The following is a 27657-nucleotide window of genomic DNA, read 5'->3' on the forward strand; positions in this document are numbered from 1 at the left end:
TCAAAACCATCTCCAGATCTGCATGTCACTCTCTTCATCTTTGCACATCTTCCATGCACCCATTTCTTGCATTTCGTACAGAATTTGCCATCACTCTTCTTCTGCAGACGCCACATGGGTCAATTTTGCTCATTGTGATTTCCCCTTCCGTTCCGCTTATTACGACCTTTGTCTTTTTGATGTTCACACGCATACCTTTACATTCAAACGACTCCTTCCACTTCTCAAATTTCCCTCTCAGATCTTCCATTGTGTCACTCAACAAAACCAAATCATCATGTGATGCGATAATTCAATAAGCCTCCTGTCGATGTCAAAACAGCGTTAGCCCTGCTTAAATTACCCCCCATCCCCCTCCTCAGGAGGTGTTCGGAGCCCCTGCTAGAAAGTAATTTATTTTGTTCAATATTGCCTGTAGAGTTAACATATATATGCTTTGCAGGAAAAAGGTTTTACTTTTTTTGAATAATTTATGAATGATTGGTTTTATAGGAGAATTTGATAAATGACTAACATCTTAGGTCAACTGTTTCATCACTTCCGGTACTTGTCTTCTGGTTTGTATTGTCAGATCACAGTGATTAGTCTTTCTTATATTACTGCAGCCAACAGTCGTTTACTACTGATCTAACAAAGTACATTTTTAAAAGACGATTTGGCATGAATCTGTTGACATGTCGCAATCTTCTAGTTTTCCATTTGCCAGCAGTAGCGCATCATGATATTTAAGTGTAGTTGCTGAGTTAAGTCAACTGTGTTTTAAGTATGCTGTTTGGGATATTTTTATTGGAAAATCTTTCCATGGACAGCAGGGTTGAGAAAAACCTGGGTTTTTTTAAAAAAGCCCAACCCGCCCGTTTTTTTTTTAAAAAAACCCGGGTTTTTTTGGGTTTTATTGGTTTTTTTTAAAAAAGGTGCAAAAAAGGTAGATTCATGCTTATTTCACCTCAAAACTACTTTTTACGAGTGAAGTGCCTTTCACTCACAGTACATGCTTGCATAACTCAATAAAATAATGCACTAGGGCTGTTGTTGCTTGAATGTTGCATCATCCATTAGTTTCAAGATCAAGTTGGATATTGCATCATCCACTGATTTCTATACCAAGTTGATGCTACTGTTGTAGAAATCACATTATTGCATCATTTGTTTAGATTTGAAGGCAAGGAGCATTTATGCCATCATGTTTAAATATTTTTTATCATTTATATATATTATATATAGTAATGGATGAGCAATTGAGCGATTGCGTGGCCAATTAGGCAAATGCTCTGAAACAGCCATGCATTAGAATCCAGAATCTGTAATTGGTAAATAGCCTCCTAAATTGCATTTCACATCATATACAGTATACAGACTACAGTAGAGTAGTACTTTCACCAATTTAACTATAAGGCCTTCTTGCATAAATGAGTTTTAGTGTAGTATACACAAAATGACATTACTTGATTTTTGAGTACTGTGCAATATCCACTGCGTTTTCAGTTTATTCTTGGAAATTACTTCACAATCACATCCTTAAGTCCTAATTTAAAGTTTGTTGTAAGTGCTTTGTAGTGTTTTTGTAAATTTTTTTAATTTTCCAATAAAAACTGGACAAATATGATGCTTTGGGTTTTTTTGTGGGTTTTGTTGAAAAAACCCACCCGGGTTTTTTTGGGTCGGGTAAAATACCAACAACCCTGATGGACAGAGCAATGTGGCCTTTTTAAAACGTTTCACAGTTTGAATATTCACCTTATTGAAACAGGTTGTATATTACATAAAAATACATAAAACTTTGAGCAACCACCAGCCACAAGTATTTTTGTGATCATTTAGAAAATATCTTATTTTGGCGTTGACACTGTTTCTTACAAAAAGTACCGGTACATCAAGGTTTATGACCGGAAATTTGCCATTAATACTTCCACTATTTCCTTTTTCATTAGTTTAGAAACAGCATTGATTTCCTTCTTGTTCAAACACTTCAACTTACTCTGGCTTTGAGATAATCACATCAATTTTATTCTTAAAGAAAGTAGCAGTTCCACAAAGAAATATTCTATTGAGTTCAAATCAATATTGACTCAAGTATATATTATATGTTGTATAATTTTAATATCGCTTAGAAACTGACCGAGTGCGCAACCTGCAATGCGCTCTTTTTCAAATCGTTCGATTCTGGTTTGACTTTTGGCTTAAGCTGGTTGTTGAAAAACACTACTCACCTCTATCCAAGATAATAAATCAATAGCATTTTTTAAAGCTCTATCCATCCAATAGCTCTATCCAAGATGTAATAATTTGGGTGGGCGCAAGAAAATTGGCCGAGAAAGGAGCTGGAAATGGTCACCCTCCTCTCGTTAGTGAGAAGGCTTAATACAATGAAAACCTTATTTTCTCACCGCCGATACTTGGGTTCAAGTATGGCAATACTTTACTTTTTTTTATAGTTTCTAGATTTTGTAGTTATTAGGTTTTGAACTTTGTACGATGATCGCGCGAACATGTTTAAATGATTGCACCCTTCTTTATGTTACTATTTGATTTATACAGTGTTCATTACTATTTGACATCATTGTTATGCTAATGCAGTTGTCATCCACAATAAACGCTTTTACACACAACATTCACGATTCACCTATGCTTTTTACCAACCACCACAATATGATGATGCTAACTTATTGGTATGCCTGACTTGATACTATGGTCTATGATGCTTGGAACAGATTGCAAGTTCTGCAACTCATTAGAAAATAGTTGTTGACTAGGATTGTGCAAAGCAAACAAACAAAAGGACTAGAAAAATAAGTAAAAGAGTTGACAATATAGACCTTTCAGCATGCCAGAATTGATAAAAAAAATGAGAACGAAGTTGCAGGTGAATGGATTTCGTGCGGGAGGTCACGGTTAATTATATAAACATGATGCTAAATCTCTTACAGAAGAAAATGCCTGTATTTAGATGTTATGTGTGTCTGCAAAAGTAACATTGGAGTTTGTTTTTTTACAGTTGGCTTGTTGTTTGCACATAATGTACATTGAAAGTGCTTCTGAAGCTACAGGTCAAGAAAAATTTGATTTCTGCACTATTTATTTTAACAGCGTTTTTAAAATGGTACTTACCGTATCCCCAAAGTTTAACTTTTTTCTGTTGCAACTGCTTCATCTGCACTCTGCAACCTTTAACAATGGAATTAGGTAGTTTACTGTATATAGTTTCCGTAACTTGCCTTAAAAATATTTTTGAAAATACTTACAATTTTTTGTTTAGTTTCTTTCATCAAGCGGAAACCACTGAGAGAACCAAATTACAGTATCGAATAACATAGAATAACAGTAATTGTGTTAAATGTTGTCACAGAGCCCGATGTTTTGCGTAGTTAACTTAGTAGGCCTAGCCTACGTAATAGAGACCGAATCAACCAAATTGATGAAAAGTTTATAAATTTATTTTTTCGGGTTAACTTTGCGTTACTTACTTTCCATGGCGCAGGAATTAGCGCACTCAGTTGCAACTGTACTCCTTTTTTTCAGAAATTCTATAAAGTAATTCACTGAAATATTTATCAGTTTACTTTGTAGTTCAAAGCCAAACCTTTTCCACAGGAGTGTTTAGTTAAAGTGGCTTACTTAATTGCTCTGGTTTCCATAATAATGGCATGCTTTATCAGTTTTCTTTGTATAATATAATGTATTATCGTTTTTTTTCTAATGTAAAGAGGTAAAGAATTGAGCCTTGAAAGAGCGTAATTAAATTTCAACAAGATGATTAGCTTTGAATCACGCTTATCTTAGTTCATTATGCCATACAGTTGAGACTAACAATTTCAAGGCACACTGGGTTTGTTGTGAGACAATTTTCACATTTATTGCTATTTGCTCTCAGCTTAGGTTCGAAAAAATTCTGTTAGTAGATTTGGTTGATGTATGAGGCCTGTATCAAATTCGAAGAAGTTAACCATTTCTTGATCTCAGGCTGAGTAGAAAGTCGTTTTATTTTTCCGGACGCGTTTTATTTTGAACACAAGATCCATCTTCACTTTTTAGTTCAATTAGACTTTAAATTAGCATTTATTGTTGAGGACTGCTCAGTGCTCAGACAGCAAAATCCGTCATTCTGCAGATGTTGAATCAATGTCGAAATGAAGGATTTTACTGCCTGGGTGTGTGATAAGTGTCAATCACTTTGCTTTAAAACATGTCTGAAAAGTTTAATCTATTGATTGCCTAAAAGTTACTGTTACAACAAGATGTATTTTTTTTTTAGATTTTATCAGGCTGCCGATTCGTTGTAATTTAGTAATTTTGTGTTTTCTGCTTGCCAGAAAAACATTTGCACAAAGCAGTTGGATATAGTTGCAGATGGAACTGCCCGCATTCTTGAGTTGCCTTTTAGCGCTAATCATTTTTCTAGCTCAGTCTTTGCATGTCAGATCAAACAGGGATAGGTGTGAGCGTATTAGAGTGAACCTGTGTTTGAACATAGGTAAGTTTCACCAACCGGTTGTATTTTGTGTTGTGCTTTGTAACACATTTTTTTAATAACTTTGCCTAAAGTTTTGAAGTTTTATATCTGACCATAATACGGCCTTAGTGTTTTATTAATTTTCTTTAATGGGTGATTTTGTTAGATATGAATAATGAATATTTTATCTATTGTTTCAGCAAAAAAAAGAATGTTTTCTTTAAATTATATGCAAATCAAAATACAAGAAAAAATGCAAAAACTAGGGACTAGTCGTAAATTTCACATTGGGTCAAAGGTAATTCCATATTCACTCATGCAGAGAGTATGACATCTACAAAGCTTGTACAGTCAAACTTCGATACTATGCCACCCTTTGGGACCAAGAGAAAGTGGCATAGTAGCGAGGGTGGCATAGTAGCGAAAGTTTGTAAAAACAGCCTTGTGACGTGACCATGTAATGCCACGTTGTGTTGTACGATTATAATTGTACGAGGAAATCCAATCTGAGCGGATGATGTTAATCTGGAAAGCGCTGCCTGCCGAGGAAAAGATACACGAGAACAAAGAGATCGAGCTGTCTGACTTTCTTGAAGCTGATGAGTGATGAGCGCCTCGAGACTGGTGGATCTTTCACACTAGATGTGATTGCGAAGAAGTTGTTGCGCAGCCAGGAGCCGGTTGAAAGCGAAGATGATGAGATAACTGTTGAGGAGGAAATCGTTTCGAGGAAGCCCAGCGGGCATGAAGCACTGTCTGGAAGTTCATGCAGCAGCAGAGAAGCGGGAAGCCCAGTGTGATGCGATCGGCTAGCTAGACGACGAGGTGTACGAAATTCACCGAAAAAACATGCGCCAGCTGACGATTCCTCATAATTTTGGGCTGAGCTACAGTAGATAACTTGAGAGAATACATTACATGCACGTACATATGCTTTTGCCGTTTTACAACCGTTTAATTGTTTCGTTCGTACCGTTAATTGTTTCGTTAATACAGTAATACTGTACTCTCATGTGGCATTATAGCGAGGGTAAGGGGTGGCATAGTAAATATATTTTCTATTGAATTTAGCTGGTGACGATCAAAAGTGGTGTAGTAGCGAGGGTGGCACAATAGCAAGGTGGCATAGTATCGAAGTTTGACTTATTTATTCAGGAGTATATGCAAATGTGTTTTTATTAAAGTCAAAGAAGCTAATTTGCTCACAATCGATGATATAGTCAAAAGAAATTGGTTTTGCTCAATTCATTTAATCCAAATGATGCATTGGGCTTTACCTGTTTACACAAAAGCTGGTGTAATGAAGTTCATGTTTTTCAATGCATCACGTTATACAGTTACTTTTTATCACCAAAAATGTTTGGAACTATTAAAACATGTTACTTGCTCAAGTCATATTTCTAAACTAACATTTGTTACCACAGAATACAATCAGACTGTGTACCCGAACCTACTGGATCATGTCAATCAAAGAGAAGCTGGGATAGCCCTCGATCAATTTGATACTCTTGTTCAGGTAATAAAGTAATTGCACAAGTTGGTTAGAAGTGCAGCATTGTGATTTGGAAGAATTCTCTTTGAAAAGCTTGTAAAGTTGTAAAAGTTTTAAAGTCATACCGTTAAGCGCTTTTCTGGTCATTGAAACAAACATCATACACCGAGTGTAAAAAAGTCATAGGAACCAGGTGGAATCGAAATGCTGCAACATGAATTAAAATATACCTGAATACACCTAACAGTTACAATACGTGTCTATATATAAATGCGATTGGTTTGATACTTATTCCCCAGAAAGCAAAATCAGTAAAAATGACAGATTTTGTAGAATTATGCATGCTTGGCATATCTGAGGTAGAACGAGATACAATAGGTTGTTGTGCTTGCTTTTGAAGTTCAAGGTTTGGCCTTGGCTCTGAAGATCAGCTGCTAACTCAGCCAGCAAAGGTTGCTATTTCTGCATCATTTCATCATTTGCTATTTCTGCATCATTTTACATCTCTGACGACTTAAAAAGGACAACTTTTGTTAGCTTGAACGATGCCAAAAAGATGAAGAAGACAGTTACAGTGCTTACCTTTACACCCTGGATTAAGTGTCTTGTAAGGGTACAGCCAAATCAACGATCACATTTCTGCATTTGACTGAAATAATCACTTTCGGCCAACGGTAAAATTCATGGCTGCACGCAAAGGACAACAGTATGTTTTTTTATTTGTGCTTTTTTCACCTGTCGTTGCTGTTCAGTTTGAACATTTATACATATAAATGTTTGAATATTTGAACATATAGTTTCCGTCTTAGATAATATACTTCATGGCAAGATATTTTTATTTGCGAAATCACTATCACAATCGGAGTAATAGGCCTTTGGAATCCGAGTACAGATCCTTAAGGCCACTTTACGAAATGGTTTCAATTAAAATTTAGCTTCCAAATAAGATACCTTCATGGTTAACAAGGTACCTGATTGGGGACCGTAGCTGTCAAATTTTATCTGATTCACTTCCTACGTCGCCACCGATAACAATTTGTTCATCTAAAAAAATCATTTTATATTCCAGTCTAAATGTTCTCCAAATCTTCGCCTCTTCTTGTGCAGCGTTTACGTACCGATGTGTTCCGATTACAACCAAGCTTTCCCTCCATGTTGGCACATGTGTCAGCAGGTGCGGAGTGGCTGTGAAAGCCTGATGAACGAGTAAGTTTTATTGGCAACTTCATGTCTTGTCCGGGCCCGGCTATACCAAAATGAGACTTCGCTGGACAAGCTGATCTTAACAAAAAAATATCTGAAAGTTAATGCGATAATGCCGTTGATTGAATTCCCATCTATTGTGGAAATAATACTCTGATATAACTTATCATATGCATCTAAGCATGTTAAAAAAAATCCCACGTAGTTTAAACTTCAAATAAAAATCGGCAACAGTTTCAGATTCCAAAGAGATGTGTTTTTTGGAATCACTATGTATTTTGTAAAGTGCATTAATTTAGTTGCCTTAAAACTCGTGTTTTTTTCCTGCCATTGGTAGCCAAAACCATCGTGGCCTACCGAGAGCTCCTTCTCGGCGGCCAAATCTGCGTGCTTGGAGGCCAAAATACAAATAACGACAGCACAGTAAATAGAATTAAACTTGCAACAATGCCAAAATGATCACTTAGTATTGCTGAAGTCTGGGCGACGTCCTGCTATAGAATCGTTGTACCACGCAATAACTGCTTTATCGGGACTGTAATCCGGTATTGCGGAACCAACTAACGACACTAAATTGTTTCAACTGCATACCGCTTTTCATAAAACCTGGTCATTTACGAGTATACCGTTATGATGTCACCATTGAGGGTATGAAGTCACTAACCCACAACGGAAACATTTCTCAACTCTGAAGACACGCGTTTTCCTCTTGGATGTCAACTAACCCACCCAGACAACAAAATCCATCATTTTTACATTGATTTTACGTTTGCAGTTGTTAAATCAGGGTAAAAATGACGAATCTTGTTGTCTGGGTAGTTCTCCTTTTTAATAACGATTCAATGTCCGACAACATTGAATCGACATAAAAACGACAATATTGGCAGCCGATGTAAATTAGCACTTCGGATTAACACTTTGTTAAAATAAACGTGACTTGGGTGATCATAGCTGGATATTTTCCATGCAATTGCAAATGTTTCCGCATAATACAACAGTGGTGATTATGACGCGGTGACCTAATTCTGCGTCACTCTTTGATACTACATATTTTTGACAGTTAATCCACGATCATTCTATTGCGAAAGTAAATAAATAATTGGGAAGAAACCGGCGGCCGAATTGGCCGACTGAGGAGGTCGCACCGGCGGTCATTCAAGCACTACTTAGCGGCCGCGATGGCCGCCGGCTGTAAGGCTTGTTAGCCCAGTGGTTCTCAACCTTGTTGTTTTGGCGGACCTTTTTTGGTACCTTCGAAGCAGTCGCGGACCCTTAAAAAAATCGTATCTGAAATTTTGGTATATCGCTTTTCCTATAATGGAATCAAATGTTTCATAAGTTTCGAAGCGACTCAGAAAAATTTGCTGAACTCGCAACGCACTTATGACGACTGATGACATTGACGAAGTTATGTTATGAGCTTTATGTTGGCATACAGCATCAAAAATCAGTAATCCATAATAATTATGTTGATTTCATGTTTTTCAATAAATTTTATGAAAAATTAATAGAATTTTGATACCGTTACAAACAATTTCTCCTTTTTTTCATTTCTAATCAATATTAATTCGTTATACTTATAATCTTTGTCATTGCAAAACTGTGAGTGGTGATAGACTGCTGACTAACGTTTGCATTTCTAAGTTAAGCATTGATCAATAGACTGCTGTCTCAAAAGAATTATGTTGAACAAAACCTTATTAAAAAATTAATTCATTTATATGATTGTTTTTTAGTTTAGAAACCAAACCTTTTAACTTTCAAACGACATAGCACAAGTTCGTTGGAAAGTATATACAGTTTGAAAATCACGGGAATACACAAATAAAGCACAAACAACCAATTTTTGAATTTCGTAATTTATCAATCTTGCTGCAAACTCGGAAACTTTCACGAACCCCCTGAAATAGCTTCTCGGATCCCTTGGGGTCCACGGACCCCCGGTTGAGAACCACTGGTGTAGCCTAAACAAAATTTTACAGCCATATGAAGTTTTGTTTTCGTCTTTCTTTTCAGTTTTGGCTACCAATGGCCACCTGCTTTGGAATGTAGTAAATTTCCTGTGAAAAAGCCAGGTGAATTATGTTTTGGACCCGATGAAGTACCGAAAGACTTACACGTCGCTCAATGCAAACATGGTGCTGGGCTTACTTGTCCCACGCATATGGTGGTACCGAAAGAGAAAGAGCTCGGTTGGTCATCTTTGTACAGTAATTGACATTGCCTGTTTCATACTTACAACATTGAAACTTTAAAAGTTCTTATCGTCCAGCCACAAACAGATTTTAAATTTCCAGATAATAATTTAATTATTAGCTGTGCTACTTAAAAGTGGCTGGATTGTAAAAACCTTATTGCTTGAAATCGTTGTCTTGTAATTGGCATTTAATTTTCAATTTTAACTCGGAAATGACGTTGATAACAAGAGAATGGGATTGGGAAATGAAGTTACCAATTTGTGCGAATATATTTACCGGCTATTGCGGTATACCAACAAGGCCAGGTTAAGCCAAGGACTTGCCTTAAGCTGTATAAGTTTAAGTAAAATTCCGTGGTATTTCGATTGAGAGAAGTATCAATGTGATTCGATTTTTTTACTTTTAAAAATTCGATATTAGATTACCATTTCATGGATGCTGACGACTGTGGACCGCCATGTGATGAGGATAGTCTGCTGTATTGGGACAAGTGAGTGTGTACGAATTCCCAAACAGCAAAATCCGTCATTTTTACAATGATTCAATGTCTGCAGACATTGAATCAATGTAAAAGTGACAGATTTTGCCATCTGAGAATGTCATCTCTTCTACATAGCACGTAATTTAAATAGCAATTAAGGACAATTCTTCAAAACTGGAGTTTCACCGTTTTTGTTGATAAATACCTCAAGAAATGTGCGGTAAGCTTCTATTTTGATTACAGTTTCAATCTGATTTCACGCTTGCGTTTGCCGAAGTTTCTTTATTTAATTGCGCTAATTATTCTTTGCGATATCACGTCAAGGTTGAGCAATTATGTCAGTTCGTTTTTCAAACATTTTTATCGTATTTAAAGGCATACTAAAGGAAAATTTCAAACCGGAATTAAGCATTAAAATGAGTAAACTGAACATTCAAGAATACATTTCAAAAACAATTACCCAAAAAAATTTATTTTCAATGGCGCTGGCAAGGCCCAAAGTCCAGTGTTTCATTTATTTTCATTTTTTCAAAATGACCAAAACGTGCAAACACAGCTCAAGAATACGTCATAAAGTCCAGCAATAACAAAAGCCACGTTACCAATCTGATGTTTTGAGCAAACTGTCTGCTGTTTTGATGTTAAAATGTGCTGTTTTGATGTAAATACATACATAGCCTACAGTCAAATCGCCCGCAGTAACAATTATTGCGTGATCGGTTGATTGCTAGACTTTATGACGTAGACTTTATGACGTTCTTTACAGTCGCACGCTTCGTTGCTCAGGCCAATCTCGTTTTGAAAGCTCTGACAAAAGCACGCGCACAATGGTGGTCAGACCGCAATGGGGCAAAATTTTATTGAAAATCGTTTTATGGTAGCATGTTAAACACAAAGAACGTGGAAAATCGCCAAGTCAGGTTTTTCCTTTAATACCCCTTTAATGTTATCGCTGGCATTTGTCGACACACATTCTATCTGATCAAGAATAAATGTTTAGTACGGTCTATGATATTTTGCGTTATCTCTTTGTCGTATGACAATTTTACAGTCGAGCTGTTTATCCAATAAGCTTACCCTTGTCAATTTTGCAACTACACACGCATGAACACTAAGTGAACACTGAGCAGTTGAACACTAAATTGATTTGAATATATGACACAATTTGAATAGTTTTTTTATGTATGGAAACCATTTGGTGGCTTACCGTGTTGTAAAATAATAACTATGTGACACTAGTTTTGTAAATAGTATGTATTATAATTGTTTTCAAACTGCCCAACTTGGCATTTATGGTGGCCTGCAGCCTGTCTATCACTGTTTTCACGAAACAACTGTGAGCCGTGTACTGGGTGTGGAAGAGTTTTAGTTTTGACTCATTACTCCACAGCGTTGTTTCATTTTAACAAATTATGTTGATCTTTTAGATTTTTTTTGTTCTCATTGTGGTTTCTTCTTGGCCTGAAACTCCTTGTAAAACTAGCCTACATTTTTTTACTTGGTGCTATTCTGAAATTGGCAAAGAACCAAAATACCTATAAGCTGTTGTGTTGTACAAGCGATTCATGGTGTTGTCTGACAGTTATTGATATTCAATTGTAACTGCCAGGCGTTATTGACGTTTGACAGTTAATAGCCACGAAACCGGCTTTTAATAGAAGCGAGTCTTTAATTGAACTACTGATTTAGGTACGGTAGGTCACTTTGCCAACGACTGGTTCAAATTATTTTTTTTTCGAAGATGAATCAGTTTTCATAAATTTTTAAATCAACGGCACTCATTGGTTGTATCATTGTATGGTTCACATACGGGACGTTTAGTCAACGGGAAATCTCTTGGTTTATTCAGTTTTGTCATGTGCGTCAAGCTATTGCTCATATTCAAATCAATTTTCTTCAGTGTTCATCACTACGAGTAGCCTGCTTTGCTTTCTACAAGAACGGAACGTTTCATGTTTTTGCGTTGGTATTATTATGAATATTAAGCGTACTTTTCGCGTGTCGTCGTTACCTACGCCGAATTATACTACATAACAACTATTGTAGAATGCATTGTTCTTTTCTGTGACACTACTATTATGTGTTGTTAGGCGGAAAGCCTCGAAGGACAGAAACGTCATCATTTCTCTTCCGTATGACCTATCTTCAGCATAAGTGACCTTTCAACCAGTTTTATTGGAACTTACTTCAAGCTTCTTAATTTTCAGATACCAGCGGAAGTTCGCGATTATGTGGATAGCATGCTGGTCGTTTCTTTGCCTCATTTCGACTTTATTCACTGTGTTGACTTACTTCATCGACATGCGACGGTTTTTATATCCAGAAAGGCCAATTGTCTTTTTATCTGGTGAGCCTCCGTGGGTGAGCTAATGGGGTCATGAAATCTTAATTTAACATCATTCAACGTTGACAAACCTGAAAATTATGGATAAAATTGACAGTAAGAACGACGTGATGCAGCAATCAATGGATTATTCCATATTCCGTTTCATTATGTAGCTGTGAAGTATAGAATTTCAATGTATGGTTGCTACCATTTGCTCTCCACCACACGTGCCAATTTGAGGAATGAATGTGAATTTCCATCCCCGTTTCATGATACATAGTTGTTATTTCGAACCCCGCTATTTCGCCTTAAGGGTTTTAGTCTTCCCTAAAAGTTACGAACAAAGAGAATTACATAGAAAATAGTTTTTTTGATATGAAGTGTGAAGTTTTTTTTACACAAGATTGAACATTGCAAGCACACCTGTCTTGTCCACTTTATTTTTAGCATTTCATCACCAGTTGGAAATGTTGAGCTTTTGTCAATTGTAATGAAATGCCTGAAATACCTGTATCACTCTTATCTGTTAGAACGATTCAATGATTTTTTGTTCTCATGTTGCATCTAGTTTTGATCATGTTTCGAAATGAGCTAGCAACATTTCCTATGCTAATTTTGCTAAATATGTGCCGGCATTTCGTTTTTCTAACGGCCGTAAATCTAAGACTCAGTTAAAATGTGTTTATCAAAGGAGTGATTTTGTAATTTCACCAAATGACGTTTTTGGATAGTTTAATAAACCCAGACAGCAAGGCAGTCGTTTTTTACATTGATTCAACGTCCGCAGACTGATTTGATGTTTAGAAATTTGTCAGTTTAACGACAAGCTGGCCTTGTCACTGCGGGTTTAAATGTTATTCCTGGTCCATTAAACCGCATTCACTATCACGTTGCCGAACCCACATTTTACACAACTGTTCAAAAGCCAACTTACTTTGTAGTAAATTTTCTAAAAGTATTGCCTTCTGTAATTGTCTAGCTTTCTCTGTTTCGAAAGAGGGCTGGTAAAAAGAAACGGTTCAAAAGTTTTCATGGTTCACTGAAATTAAATTAAAAAAAATTAATTGTCTCATTTATTGGTTTTTCTGTGTATCATAAAATATGTTTATGATATGTGTTCTGTGTAATTATTTAACACCACAAAGTTCATTGAAAACACTGCTTGTAAATTTGTAAAACTACACTCATATGACGATTTGTGATTTTGAAAATTAAAAGTCATTTTTATTCAATCAAGTTTTCTCCTAAAGTGATTTTTAACCAATTTAGCGACAGTTTCTTTGTCGCAGCTTGCCACAAGCTTCTTCGTTAAAATAGATCAACGTCAACTTTCGATTAATTATTGGCTCCTGTGCAATGTGCATGTAGTTCATGGTCTGATGTCATCCATTGCGTTTGTCGACCTGTGTGTGGGAAGGTTTTGATTGACTTATGCTTTTGATGACGAAACGATTTCTCGCAGAGTGCCAATTAGTTTGGCTTTTACTAGGGTTGGGCACACATAGACTTTTTCTCTGTTGTCCTATTAAAAGGAGTGTTTTTTATGGCCATTTTTCATGCTGATCACAAATCCGTTGAAATTTTTGATCTATGATGATGTTTTAGGTTGGTAAAATGCAAAAATTCATAATGGCCGCCAAATTTACACATTTTTCAGCTAAAATTTGATAATTATGTCTTACTAGGTCATGTAATATGTCATTTTATTTGTTTTCAGGGTCATTGATATCAATAATCATGTTTTTAAACTCGCACAGATCAACTGGACCGCTCCAGATACATATTGCAATAAAATCTGCACAAAAATGTGAGCAGAAGCATAATTTCAAAGGAAAAAATTAAGATATAAATTTCCATTTATAAGCTACTTTAATTTTCACTTCAACATCTGGGTACCAGCATCTCAACAACTTTGTTTCTACAAGAGTCCTTTGAATTTCAAAGGACTTTTTTCAGCAAGATGTAGACATCAACAGAAACATTATTTTCTGGCTTGATAGCATTTCTGATGGATGTTTTCAGTTCGTCTACACTGAACTTCTCAAACGTGAATGTTTTTATACCGTCGGCACATTTAACTCTACACTTTTGGCGTATATCGGGCGCCACTGTCGATCTAAGGTAACCAATTTTCTTGAGCAGTTGTGATTCATTATGTCTATCAAGAGAGTCAAGGGTATTTGGAGTCGCCGGACCTCCATGCTTCTTACACTCCTCAAGTACCAGTAGCACTTTGGACATTTTCTTCTTCTTCGCTTCTTGCTTCTTCAGAAGCGCAAGTTGTTGACTTGTTTTTAACTTAACAATGAAGTCTTGTTCAAGCTTTTTCGCCTAGGTAACTTCTTCTGAGCACCTTGCCCATTTCCATTTCTTCAACTTCTTATCTTCACTGAGATCTGTAAACGACGAATCCATGAGAAATTTGTCCGTTGAAACTACATTCTTCCGAATGAGTTCTCACTGTCGTCGACCCACCACTGAAAGTTATACGGTTATCAAGTTTGGCGAATTCGGATTCGCCTCCTCTAAATTTGTCAATGGTGTATGTTTCAATTTGACGTCATCACTACTTTGACCTGCAAAAAAGTTCATCCATTGCATCTAGAACTTCATTCAGTACAGCACCATACAGTCAGACTTGACCCCTCTCCGCGTTCATGCACTCCTCTTGCTTGGCTCTAATTTCTGGTATTTTCTTTTCGAAAAACGACCTGACACCTGCCCAAGTTCTCTCACCACCCGTGTCATCTTTACATTAATCAATACCAAGCAGTCCCATCAGAGGCATAATCAGCTCATCACCAAGCATTCAGTAAGCTTCAGCACAACACGAGAACCAATCGTTTTGGACGTACATGGAAACTGCGTGTACTAGTTTGTTGGCATTAGGGTCAAGAATAGCGTCGAAGAAATCTAATATTGACTGACGGCGACTCAAGTATTCCCTGGCTATTTCCGCGATACGCCCCAAACGATTTCCAGTAAAGCCTTTGAAACTGTCGTGTTTAATCCCCTGAGCATCCATCCAATTTTTATAATCATTATAAAGTGATATTGAATGTGCAGCGTGGCTAGGCGACAACAATTTGGCGATTGCTATCTGTGCCAAAGTATGGACGCTGGTGCTGGGAGATGTGAATATTTTCTCACCAGAAGATACGTGTAGCAACTTCTGAACACCCATCTTTTGCTCTATATTACGAAAAACCTTATCGCAAGCATGGTCAATTCCCAAAATTACATGGGCACAGCATTTTATCATCTTCTCCGCTTCAATACCTAGATGTTGCAAGAGCGTGGTACAGTCACCTGCCCCCTGTCGGACATCCAAAAATCAATGGCACCTTTGATTTCATCGACGGTTGAATTTGACAATGCTGCCAAGCATTTAAGCTTGTACTCGTATGCTGCAGCGCCATCTGCTCCGGCATGACTTAGATTCTCTGTGTAACCAGTAGTCATGGTACGTCTGTCTCGATTGGGTCCCGATGTTGTAATGTGGTCGGCCTTTACATCATACAACCAATGGCCGGCTGCTTTTTAGTAGTGTCATCGAGGCCGACAGTTAGAGCTCGACCGATATCACTTTTTCAGGCCGATACCGATATTTATAAATTTTTTAGGCCGATACCGATATATATCGGCCGATATATATCAGCTACGAAAATTTGTTACCAACAAAGTTATTAAGCAACAAACCAGTCCAAGAAAGTTTATGGATTAGTTGCTGTAATGGAAAAATCATTCTTAACACAAATCACAAAAAACATCAAACAAAAAAGAAACAACCCAGGCCTCGAAATTCGTCTTTGCGGACGGCGGACAAACGTGTCCGGTCTGAATTCTTCGCCATTTAAGAGCTATGGCCAGTGGCCTTTCCAAACCGTGGCCATTGGCCACGGTTTGGAAAGCTTTTTAAAATTTCAGCGAAGGCTTTCATCAGACCAACGAGGTGCGCTTTGAGAGTCAAAGCGCTGTGTAGCTGCAATACGCCGCATAACTGATTAACTTCCACCGAACGAAGTTGTGTGGCTTCTTGCGTCACAATGCTCTTGGCGCGGGTCGGAAAACTTCTACAATGACGCTACTATTTTCTTCTGTGCAAAGTTTCACTAGGTATTTTTCTTTGGGTTTATTTTTGCATGTCATGTGAGCGAAAGTTAATTTTCCCTGGGCCTTTTTTTTTCTTACTGTAATACCAAAACTTGACAAATTTTGTTGCATCTTGCTGTGATAGCCTACTCGTATGATCTAATTGATCTAATTTTGTAACGAATGATCTAATGATCTAATTTTGTAACTAATCTTGCCTTATCAATATCACTCGGAGATCAAAGCCAGACATTGTGACGTAGGACTTAAAATAAGTTGTGCGTGGTTAGTGTAGAAGTACACCGGTACTCCCATCGATTCTTAGCGAAAAATTCACTTTTGTTACACTGATTCAATGTCATCAATCGTTGAAGCAACGTAAAACCTGAAAGTTTTCCAGCTTGAATGGAAGCTAAGGGATACAGTATTAACATTTTCTAGATGCGCGCACTAGAATGGGCGGGAAATTATATTCTCGCAACAATTGTTCGTGCTATGCAAGTACGTTTGAGCAACTTGTGTTTCTTCTAAAGGCATGTATGGCTGGTTTTGAGTGTGCTTTTGCTGGCCGATGTTTATCGCCGATACAATATATTGGCTACACCTGATATCGGCCGATACATATCGGCTGACCGATATATCGGTCGAGCTCTACCGACAGTTACAACACTGTCTCCTTTCTCCAGAAGTATATTAGCGACCATCTCCAAATTCATATGTGAGGCATTCTCCAAATACCTGTTGAGAGTTCTCCTACTTGGGAAAACATAGGTCAAATCTTTGGTACATTTTTGTCGTTTTTGTGCAGGTGTCTCAGCTTCGGAGCTTCCACTTGGAAGTGATGAGATTAGTTCTTGGCTTTCAGAATTCGATTCATCATCACCTTCTTCATTTTCTTCAGTGCTCAACTCCCAGTTTTGATCAAATATCAAGTTAGCAGTTTGTATTATTATACCGGTTAAATCTGCAGCACTCACTTTATAATCCGAGAAACATTGCACTGTACATCGCACTATTTTTTCGTTGAGTTTATTGCAACTTTCTCTGACCTTGACTTTTGGGAAACGATCACTGTAGAAGTCATTGACAGTGTCCAGAGTATCAGGTAAACTGGACGATTTCTTACTACGGGTAGTGATGAAAGAAGGTGAAGACGTACGAAAGTTCAGATTATCCATTGAAAAATCCACATCTTGTTTCTCCTCACCGCTGATCATGATTGAGTGATTATCGCCATCAGCCAGAGACAAGTATTCCTCATACTGCAACTTCCTACCCTCCATTTCTCGCATTGTACAAGATTTCATTTCTTCTCATTTCTTCTCAGCTGATAATTGGCGTGTATCTTGTCGGTGCTTTTGTTTTTACCAGGAACTTGAAACAGTAGATAGAAAAGTAGCTTTATAACTTCCAAAGCAGTTATCGCGGTAGAATTCTTCATCTTCTGAAGTCATTTTTACTCCAAACTGCTTCTCTAATTTCGCTTGATAGTCGCTGATTTTTGTTCGAACATCGTATGCATTTTTAGTCATTCTCTCAATAAGACTCATTACTTTACTAATCCACGCATCCGTTTTCTTGTACCTTGTATTGTTATTTTGTTTGCACAAATTTCTCAGAAGTTCATTCATAGTCATTTTTGATTTTTTGGGATACCACGCTTTCATGCTCTGGGTATACATTCTTTTCCACCCAATCTTTGCAAAGTTCAGTTGCAACTATTTTGCTACTATCTACTAGTGTCAGTTGTTTCTGTCCTTTCTTTGTTTTGCATACACTTAACATGCGACCGAGGCTGTATCTTCCATCGGGTAATTTACTCAACGTCTTTATTTCAGGTTCCTCATGGTACACTATCCCATACAACGTTTTTTTCACAGAGTCACTTCGTGTATTAAGTATATAATTAGTTTCAGACATCACGGTTGATTATCTGTAACGACACGAAAAACGTACAACATCAAAAACAAAGGATATAGTTGATTAATCAACTCAAAAATGGATCTGAAATTAAAAAGTAAACATTTTTCAATAAAAAATACACAGTTTTAGCTATAACTGTATAAAGTCATTATGTATCACTGTTTTGACCTCATATTCGATATCAGTGACCCGGAAAACATGAAAAATGACATATTACATGACCTAGTAAGACATAATTATCAAATTTTATCTGAAAAATGTGTGAATTTGGCAGCCATTTTGAATTTTTGCATTTTACCAACCTAAGATATCATCCTAAGTCAAAAATTTCAACGGATTCATGATCAGCGTAAAAAATGGCCATAAAAAACACTCCTTGTAAAAAAAGTAATGCTGTTTGCCCTACCCTACTTTTACTGTAAATTGATATAATTCGTTATTTCCCCATCTCGTGTGGCAGAGTACTAATTAAATGACCGTTTCATGAAACCACGTCATTTGTTCTAGAAGTGGTTTTCATCTTTATAGTATGGCAGATACTTTCATATTGGTTTTACATGATAATAACAATGCTCCTGTAAATATATTTTGTGGTTCTTTAGTGGTGGGGTTGCGCAATCGATGCAGGTGATGACATTCTTGTCTAATGATTTTCACCGAGGATCTTTTGAACTTCATACAAGTAGTTGTGTTGCAAGTTTAGGGATTTTTTTCATCGTTATTTTACGGAGTGGTTTACGATCGAGTCACCTTGGAAATTAATACCTTGTCCTTGTGGGTTTCGTTACGATTTCAAATTACAAGCATTATCGTAGATTGTCATCAGCCGACAAGAAGTCGTTGTTGGTTTTATCTCCCAGTTCGTGGTCGCCTTAGGTTACTTAGGTTACTGTTTCATCTGTTCCGGGCTAACAAACGTCCACTAATCTAGGCAGATAACTTCTCTCATCTAGTGAACTAAAACTTGTTGCAGAATTTCATCATCGCTAAATGTTAAAGTGTCCGAAATGGTTTTTGGGTGCCAGGCTTGCCTTAATATTTTTCTAAGTGACGTCAGCCAGATAAGCTGGTGACTACTCCATAAAGCGGTAATTGAATGCTAGTGTCAGCAGCGCTCTGATGTTGCTGATGCCACAATAGCGCCAAGCTTTACCACAAAAAGACGAACTTTTTGCAAATTTTTCTGGTTAGTCATCCGGCGTAATCCCAATAGTCTGACTAACCCTTTAATCTTGTGCGTGATGTAAAGCGATTAAATTACGATCGACATTCTTTTGCCCACTTGTCTGCTGAAGATCATCTCATATTTTCAGTGGACCTGCATATTGCATAGAGCTTTGTTAAATCTGATTTATTGCTATCTGTTTATTAAAATTACTTTGTATATCTACCAGGTTGTTACTTCATGGTCGCTGTGGCGTATATCTGTGGCTTCATTCTAAGGGACAATGTGTCGTGTCAACAGTTCCACAGCGAATACTGCCTCATTGGCACTCCGATAAGCGATTGCCCAAAGGTAAGGGCAGTCCGTGGTAGACAAAGTCATTCGATTTAAACAAACCCTATGTTTAAATTTCAAATAATTTTTCAGTACATTGGCTTTGCTGCCAAAAAAGTTGCTTTGCCTAAGTTTACGCTGCAAATGTCTCCTAACCAACTTGCCATTGAGGTGAGGTAACTTAGTAAATCATGTAAGCGGAAACAGCTAAAGAAAAATAAATTATTTTAATCTCAGGCCCGATCTCCACTTCTAACGCCTAAAAAAACAATCTAAGTCATTGAGCTTACCTGATTTGTCCCGGTATCGTCGTAAAATCTTGCTCGAGACTTGTCGACTCTTCTTGCGTGGGACCAATGTGTTAAGTGATTCCACTGCAAGCAGGACGACTCTCCAATCTTTATGAAACGTTACAACAATTGTGGCCGCGAGGTCTCCAGCTACTGTTTATCCAACGGAACCACACAATTAGGCAAAATTACGTTGTTTTAACGCCGGCAGACATTGAATCTAGTTTTAACGTCGGCAGACATTGAATTGACTAGACTTTATGAGAGTTTTTAACCTTCTTTGGGTATGGTTCAAGGATATCACGTGCTGAGTGCTACATCTGAAAACCAGGTAGTAACTTCATCGTGTGTTATGTTTTGTAACTGGGGTCTTTTCAGGTGGTAACTCAAGGAACGAAACAGGCTGGCTGTACTGTCCTCTTCATGGTGGTCTACTTCTTCAGCATGGCAAGTTCTATATGGTATGTTATAATACAGAAAACAAATGTTTTATATTTAAACAAGTATATATTTGAAATTGATAGAGAAGATGTGAACCATGCATGTTATCTAATCTTTTTTATGTTTGTAGGTATAGCTTAGTCAGTTTGAGCTGAAGTCGTGTGTCACAAATTCAATTGTTCTGTTTTGTGCTTTCAGTCAAGCCCAGTTGTTGTGACCCTTTTTGTTTTATTATGTCATTGTGTCATTTTATTTTGGCAACTCTGGTTAAAGTTTGTTTTCAGCCGAGGCATGTCTTGTTGCTGGACACAGCTTACTTTATCTGTTTTTGACCGTTATGCACTAGAGCTGAATAAAAGGGTCAATTATTTTGTTATATGAAGAAGAAGCGTTCTTCCCAGCCGTCAGCACAAGGCTGAGCACTCACTAGTACAGCGAGCAGCAGTTGCGATTTGCGAACTGCTGAAAGATGTTATTGGCATATGGAACAAAGCTGGTCTTCCAGTGCTTAGCAAACAGAGAAACCTAGCACTTCTGGCATACAATCTGCCAAAGCATCGGCACTACTATGTTTGAAACAGAGAAAAAGAAATGAAGTAGTTAGATGTCTACACAGTAGCGAAAACGACTCTGATGGTGATATGAATTGGGAAGATGATAAGGAATACGAGCCTCTGAAACCAGCTGTTTGGGGAAAAGTGTACAAGAAAGTACATTCTTTTTCCATAAATGATAGAAGTTGTGTACTTGCTGATCGTAGGATGACTTCGGTACGCCAGCAGTCAGATCTTATGAGGTCGGTTCTTGGAAAAGATCAAGTAGCTGCAATGCTGCATCACCTTCGACAGTATACCGCAAACGACAAAAAATCTCTGAGAAAAATCTCTGATGGAAAGTGAGAACCCTCTCAACTCAGCTTCTGCCATGCAGTTATGTTATGATGGGCGCATTGTCGATGAAATAGATCGATACGTTTTCTTGGGTTAACTTGATGATGATAATGGCATAAAGCACGAAAGTGTGCTTGCTGTTAAATCTTTTCCCAAAAGTGTGTTGGTCACTGCAGAACTGATTTTTGGCACCATCATCCAGGAGGCTTGCAGAGTTCACCTTTCCCAAGTATATTCAGTCATGGCTGATACGACTGCTCTCAACACAGGAAAAAAGTCCGGAGTCAATACTCGACTGGTCAATTATTTTAATGATGAAGTTGGTCATGATATTCATACCCTCAAATGCATGTTCCACATAAACGAAATATATCTTTTCCATGTCATTTCTTTTATGGACGGCGCCAAGAAGGGTCCCAGAGCAATGCAAGATGGGGCTTTGCTTAACCAGATAGCAAGACTAGACAAGCCCAGTACTGAAACCTTTACACCAACTATTATTATGCAATAACAACTTCCAAGAGTGGAAAAATACAGAAAAACTTATTATCTTGATCACCTGATCTTTGTTCATCATGAAAAAATAGACCAAAAATCAGAATTTTTGAAATAACTTTTTTTTTGAAGCAGATAGACCTTAATATTCTTTACATCAGATATAGGAAACCGACCCTTCTGCGCATTTTGATACTAATTTTGTCGATCTATGATAAGTGGTTCCGGAGATACGGCCAAATTTCGAGATTTTGAGGCCCAAAAATTTCAAACCGCGTGGACCACCTCAATATGACGTCATAATTGAAAAAAAATTGGGGTGTAAACTTTTTACCCCAAATACCACCAGATGGGGGACTCCAGGCATTTTGAATTTCAAAAATGGTGAAAAAATGAAACACCCTAATATATATTAGGGTGTCCCACTTTTAGGCGACTTTTCAGGAAAATTAGGTTCGGGTCAAATTTTGAATGGATTTTCGTCACTGATTTCAAAAATGACGTTATTTTTTCATTATGACGTCATCTTGATGTGCCAGCTAGCGGATTTTTGCTATTTTGGCCTTATCACGAATATGGTAAGAGCTAGAGACTTGGAACTTGCACCAAAATGACTGGAAGGGACGATTTCCAATTTGTTGTCAATACAATATGAAACGCTAACTGCAACAGAAAAGGAGTTATTTTGAAAAAGCATGTTTTTGCTCATTTTTGGACAAAAATATGAGAAACACGGCAATTTTGCTACAGTGACGCTTTTATTTCGCTTGTTAAGTTGCTGTGTTGCGCCACATTGTTTAACAATTAAGTACAGTGGTAGTAGTCTAGCATATTGTATTTACAATTGATTATATACCTCAGCATTAATTTTTACATGCATATTACAGTTACTAATACTAGCTAACTTTAAACCCTTGATCATTTCGTTCAAAGATCCATCAAACAAAACCACCATTTAACAACACAACGCAGTTCAATGGGATTATTTATCACACCATACTGTGCAAAGAAGCACAAATGCGCAAGTCTGTTTTGGCCAAATCATCTTGGTCATCTCGAATCAAGCCGTTCACAACGCGTTTCAGTCTGCCAATGAAGCGCTCTGTTTCTCGATTGTTGTCGTTGATCATACGCAAAAACACTGATAGAGATGAAAAACATGCAATGCGTGAAGCCATCTTACTTTCATCGGAGAAAAAATCACGCTTCAAAAGCGTCTGCTCGATATTAACGTTTCTTGGAAAACTTTTCTGTCTTGCCGCATCAGCAGCAAAAGGCGGAGCTTCAGCGTGGAGAACTTAAAGCAACGTTTTTAGTGCTCAACCATTGGGGTGCATGCTTAACGAAATGTTTCAGAACAGCGTTGAATACTGGTTCATCCACAGATTTATATGCAAGTAATAAATCTCTTGTAAGCAGTACCAATTGAGGGACCTTCAGCAGCGAAAGATTTAAGATGGATGACTAAAAATGCTGGCAAATAAACACAAACAGTAACAGAAACCATACGTTGAAGTTTAGGGATATCCTGAGGCCCAACACAATGCCCAAAAATCAGCAATCTTAAGTAACCACTCGCTGTTATTCAACGCGCATGGGACACGCTTTCTTGACGATAAAAAAGTAGGGGTTTCAAATTTCCTGAAACATCCATCACTAAATGAACTGCCATGGCAAGAAGACACATATGGTCGCTCCGAAAAGATGAATCTTAGCTTCTTTCTTGTACTCAGAAAACTATAAGATCTTGGCTTTTGAATGATTAGCGGCTATAGCTGTGATGAAACTTTACAATATTGTCGGATTTTCAGATGTTGGGGCTTAAGTTTTGGTATTTTCTTAATTATGTTCATCAAACCACCATCTTCGTATGCATTAGGGCCTTTCACTTTGCCTTCCAAAAAGCTTTTTGCGTGTGTAAAATAAATCTCATTTACATGGAAGAGACATTCAAGAGTGTGTACCACTACTACTACCACTGTACTTAATTGCTAAACAAGGTGGAGCAACTTAACAATCGAAATAAAAGCATCACTGTAGCAAAACTAAAGCAAAATTGCCGTGTTTCTTATTTTTTTGTCCAAAATTGAGCAAAAACATGTTTTTTTAAAATAACTCCTTTTCTGTTGCAGTTAGCGTTTCATATTGTATTGACAACAAATAGGAAATCGTCCCTTCCGGTCATTTTGGCGCAAGTTCCAACTCTCTAGCTCTTACCATATTCGTGATAAGGCCAAAATAGCAAAAATCCGCTAGCTGGCACATCAAGATGACGTCATAATGAAAAAATAACGTCATTTTTGAAATCAGTGACGAAAATCCATTCAGAATTTGACCCGAACCTAACTTTCCTGAAAAGTCGCCTAAAAGTGGGACACCCTAATATATATTACTTTAGCTTGATTAAGTTGTAACATGTACCATTTCGCCTGATTAAGTATTCGCCTGATTACGTATTCGCCTGACCAGTTAGCCTAACTTTGCAGTAATTGTGAGACTACAAGTAACTACTGATCTTTATCAATTTAGTCGGCTAACTAAGAGAACTGGTGTGTGCTATGTTTTTCTAAGTGCAATTTCTTTTGTTTTTCATGCTCGTGATTCTATTTGAGTAAGACTTGATTAGTTTTGTACACTGTAAATCATAAAATGACTAAGGCTCCACAAAAATTACTTCTTGCATAGCAGTCCGCGCGAGTTTTGGCCTCAGATCTACTGAGGATGTAACTGCAAAATGAGGAGGCGCATTATTAAGCATGATCCTTGAGTTTGTAACCCGGGCCCCTCTCCAATAGCTCAACCGACAAACACTGAACTCTTGGAATATATAGTATGGCAAAACAAGCACGATTTTCCCCGTTGTGCAAGAGAGCGGCGAACTGACGGTCAGCTCTCTGTTTTATGGGCCTCCTTATAAATTTTATTTTGTATGTTATTCGCTCTGAGGATGCGCATTGTGATGATGCGCGAAACGTCAGTAAAGCAATAAATCAACCTGTTGCTTTTACTTTCACTTTCATCAGATGAACGTTGCAACTAGTGCCAAAGACGAAAAGAACCTGTTTATGTTTTTGACGCTTGTATTTGGTTGTTAATCGTGATGCCGATGATGAATATCGTGCTCTGTAAGACACAGTGGTTGCCGGCGGAAATTGCCAGCAAAAGGCTCACAAATCCGTTGAAACCTTCGGAGTTTAGTTCCCAAACGGTCTTAGGCGGAGAGAGATGGCAATGTGTTTACTGTTTATGCTGCATGATTGTTTTGCAATGTTAAAACTTGAAAAAAAAAACTGTTGTGTTTTTAAGAAAACTCTGCGTTTTCGGTTTGAACAGTGCTGTTTCTTGGCAATAAAATACCCACTTTCAGTTTTCCAACAGTAACAAAATCATTCAAATCACTGTATTGTGTTGCAGGTGGATCATGCTGACAGTGACTTGGTTTTTAGCTGCCGGCTTAAAGTGGGGAAACGAGGCCATTGAAGCAAAAAGCCCTTACTTCCACGGGGTAGCGTGGTCACTTCCTGCCCTGCAAACAATCGCTGTGCTTGTTTCTTCGCGAATTGAAGGCGACGTTTTAAGTGGGGTATGTATCAGGCGATCGTGCTTAATAACCACATTCCAGTTTTCTTCTTTTTTGCGCCGTTTGCCGCCTGCCGACTTCTTAGCTATCTTCGAAGCATAAATTAAATATTTATCATTCAGCCTATCTCTCCTGCTTTGGTAGATAGGCTGTGTCTAAGTGTCTTTTTGTCTCGTGACTCCAGACAAAATCTAACCCCTAGTTATGAATTCTTTTGTAATCCATGACATTTGTTTATGTCATCATAGTTAAAATCATTGTTGAAGTGCCCGTAAACGAGCATCTTAACGAAAACATTCATGTAATCATAATCAACATCATTGCTAAAAGTTTTTTTTAACAACATATGTTAAAAATGTTACGTTTTGTTAAAGCCGTCCACACGCAGAATCTCAAAGTTCGTTTCGTATTCAACGTAATATAACTCATTATAATACACCGAACAAACGTAATTCAACGTAACACGCCACATTTGCTTTTAAGATGGCATTTAATCGCTAGACAATCACGAAAATTGGCACTGAGCGTACGGGGAAAAATGTGATCGTTCATGTGACAAACTGAACGTCTGAGCTGAATGTTTTTGTAGAAACTTCTGACTTTATTTTTTTGTAATATCTCAAAACCTCTGCATGGGTAATTGTTCACTATTCATCTGTGATTATTTTTCATCTGTTCAATATATTTTGGCAGTGAATCGTTGCAAAGCCTACCGACAGCATTGCTTTTTAATGTTGTTTAAATTACCAAAGTGCTGCGAAACAATACGAATTTAAGTTTTCTCAGAATTTTAACTCTCTAACTTTTCGCACTCGAAAATCTAAAGCAAACTATTTTTCACCGCCAAAAGCCATATATACTTTTTGAGTAAAGTTCAGGTTGGTAACCACTAAATCGACGAAGAAAGATTACTACTGGCCAAGTGGCTTATCTCAAACTTAAAAACTTGCCTTGTAAATTCCAGGTGTGTTATGTGGGGATTTATAATACTACTCACCTTTTATGGGCATTGCTGGTACCTCTGTCCCTCTATCTTTTAACTGGAACTGGTTTCCTAATAGCAGGATTTGTGTCTATGTTCAATATCAGGTTTGTTCGTTTTGCTAATGTTGTTGTTTTCGCTGTATTTTTACCGTGTTTTTACTTTTGCATAACTCCTGGTTGCAACGTAATGGCTTTGATTAAAAGCTTCAAGCCTGTGATATACTTGTATGATTGCCAGCTGCTGCACCTGCAGAAAATATCAGTGAAGGAGATAATGATTTGTTTTTGATATTTTGCTGAAAAAAATCTTCGTATTTGCATTCGGAAAGAAAATGATATTATTGCTAACCTTGCTAATTAAACACTTTTAGGATTTTTGTTGTTAAAAATTGATAGTGTATCTCAATTAAAGTTTAGCGTTTTCATTGTGAATTAAGCCTGAAGACTCACATGGATATCTAATGAAACCTAAGTCACAAAGTTGTCATCTAAAGGCTACAATACTTCTTCGTTTAAGTCTGTGGGTGGGGGCTGCTGTCCTATACTTTCATCACTCCAAATTGGTGATGTTTGCCTTCAACACACCACCCGGCTACTGGAAAGCAGCATGCTTAATTGGGTTCATCAGCCAAGACACGCAGACCTTCCACTCTATTTGGTGGGCGCACTCATAAACTAAACTTTCTGCAAGTAAAGGAAAAAAGTCCGCCTGCAAATAATGCACCTCACCCTACTGCATAACTTTCAATTGGCAGGAACGTTGTCAAACACAATGGAGAAGTCAATAGAGTCGAAAAGCTTGAAAGACTAATGGTTAGAATCGGAGTCTTCAGTGTCTTGTACACCGTCCCTGCCACCGTCACCATCGCTTGTTATTTTTATGAACAAATGAACAGAGATTCGTGGCAGCAAGCCTGGTTGGCACGGACCTGCACGTATGTAAAGTGCTACTGTGTTTCTGTTTTTCTTTTGGGAAAATAACGCCTTCAAAGCGATTTAAAAAGAAAAATCTTTGTTGTTTGATTGTTTCATAGTTTGTCATGTTACAACTGTTGCAACATTTCAAACCTTTCATCGGTTTCGAAATGACAGCGTAACGGGCGCTTTTAGCGTGATTAAAATTGCTACAAAACCCCAACCTTAACCTTTATAAGTGGAACATAACATAGCGTATCTATTTTATAGGAGGCCACGGCTTGAATTTTTTAATGTTTTTTTGTGGCTTATAATCAAGAGCGGTTCTCAATAAAGTACACAGATTGTTGTCATCGAATTCCGTATACTCTCTAAGGTTTCATCGCTTGGCAGTTGAAG

General features: G+C 37.5%; 1 protein-coding gene across 1 annotated transcript in view; it reads left to right on the forward strand.

Moving 5' to 3' along the window:
* The first annotated feature begins 4253 nt into the window (after positions 1–4253).
* LOC145774211 (frizzled-7-A-like) overlaps positions 4254–27657 on the forward strand; it is a 28295-nt gene continuing 4891 nt past the window's right edge. The window contains exons 1-11 of the mRNA XM_082585389.1: positions 4254–4471; positions 5875–5966; positions 7012–7148; positions 9162–9337; positions 9764–9833; positions 12032–12171; positions 19560–19681; positions 20332–20414; positions 25194–25362; positions 26324–26448; positions 27099–27278. Of these exons, the coding sequence (XP_082441515.1) occupies positions 4348–4471; positions 5875–5966; positions 7012–7148; positions 9162–9337; positions 9764–9833; positions 12032–12171; positions 19560–19681; positions 20332–20414; positions 25194–25362; positions 26324–26448; positions 27099–27278 (1418 nt within the window). The 5' untranslated portion in view covers positions 4254–4347. The remainder of the gene's footprint in view (positions 4472–5874; positions 5967–7011; positions 7149–9161; positions 9338–9763; positions 9834–12031; positions 12172–19559; positions 19682–20331; positions 20415–25193; positions 25363–26323; positions 26449–27098; positions 27279–27657) is intronic.

The sequence above is a fragment of the Aplidium turbinatum genome, chromosome 7, assembly GCF_918807975.1.
Source record: "Aplidium turbinatum chromosome 7, kaAplTurb1.1, whole genome shotgun sequence".
In the NCBI taxonomy this organism is placed as follows: Eukaryota; Metazoa; Chordata; class Ascidiacea; order Aplousobranchia; family Polyclinidae; genus Aplidium; species Aplidium turbinatum.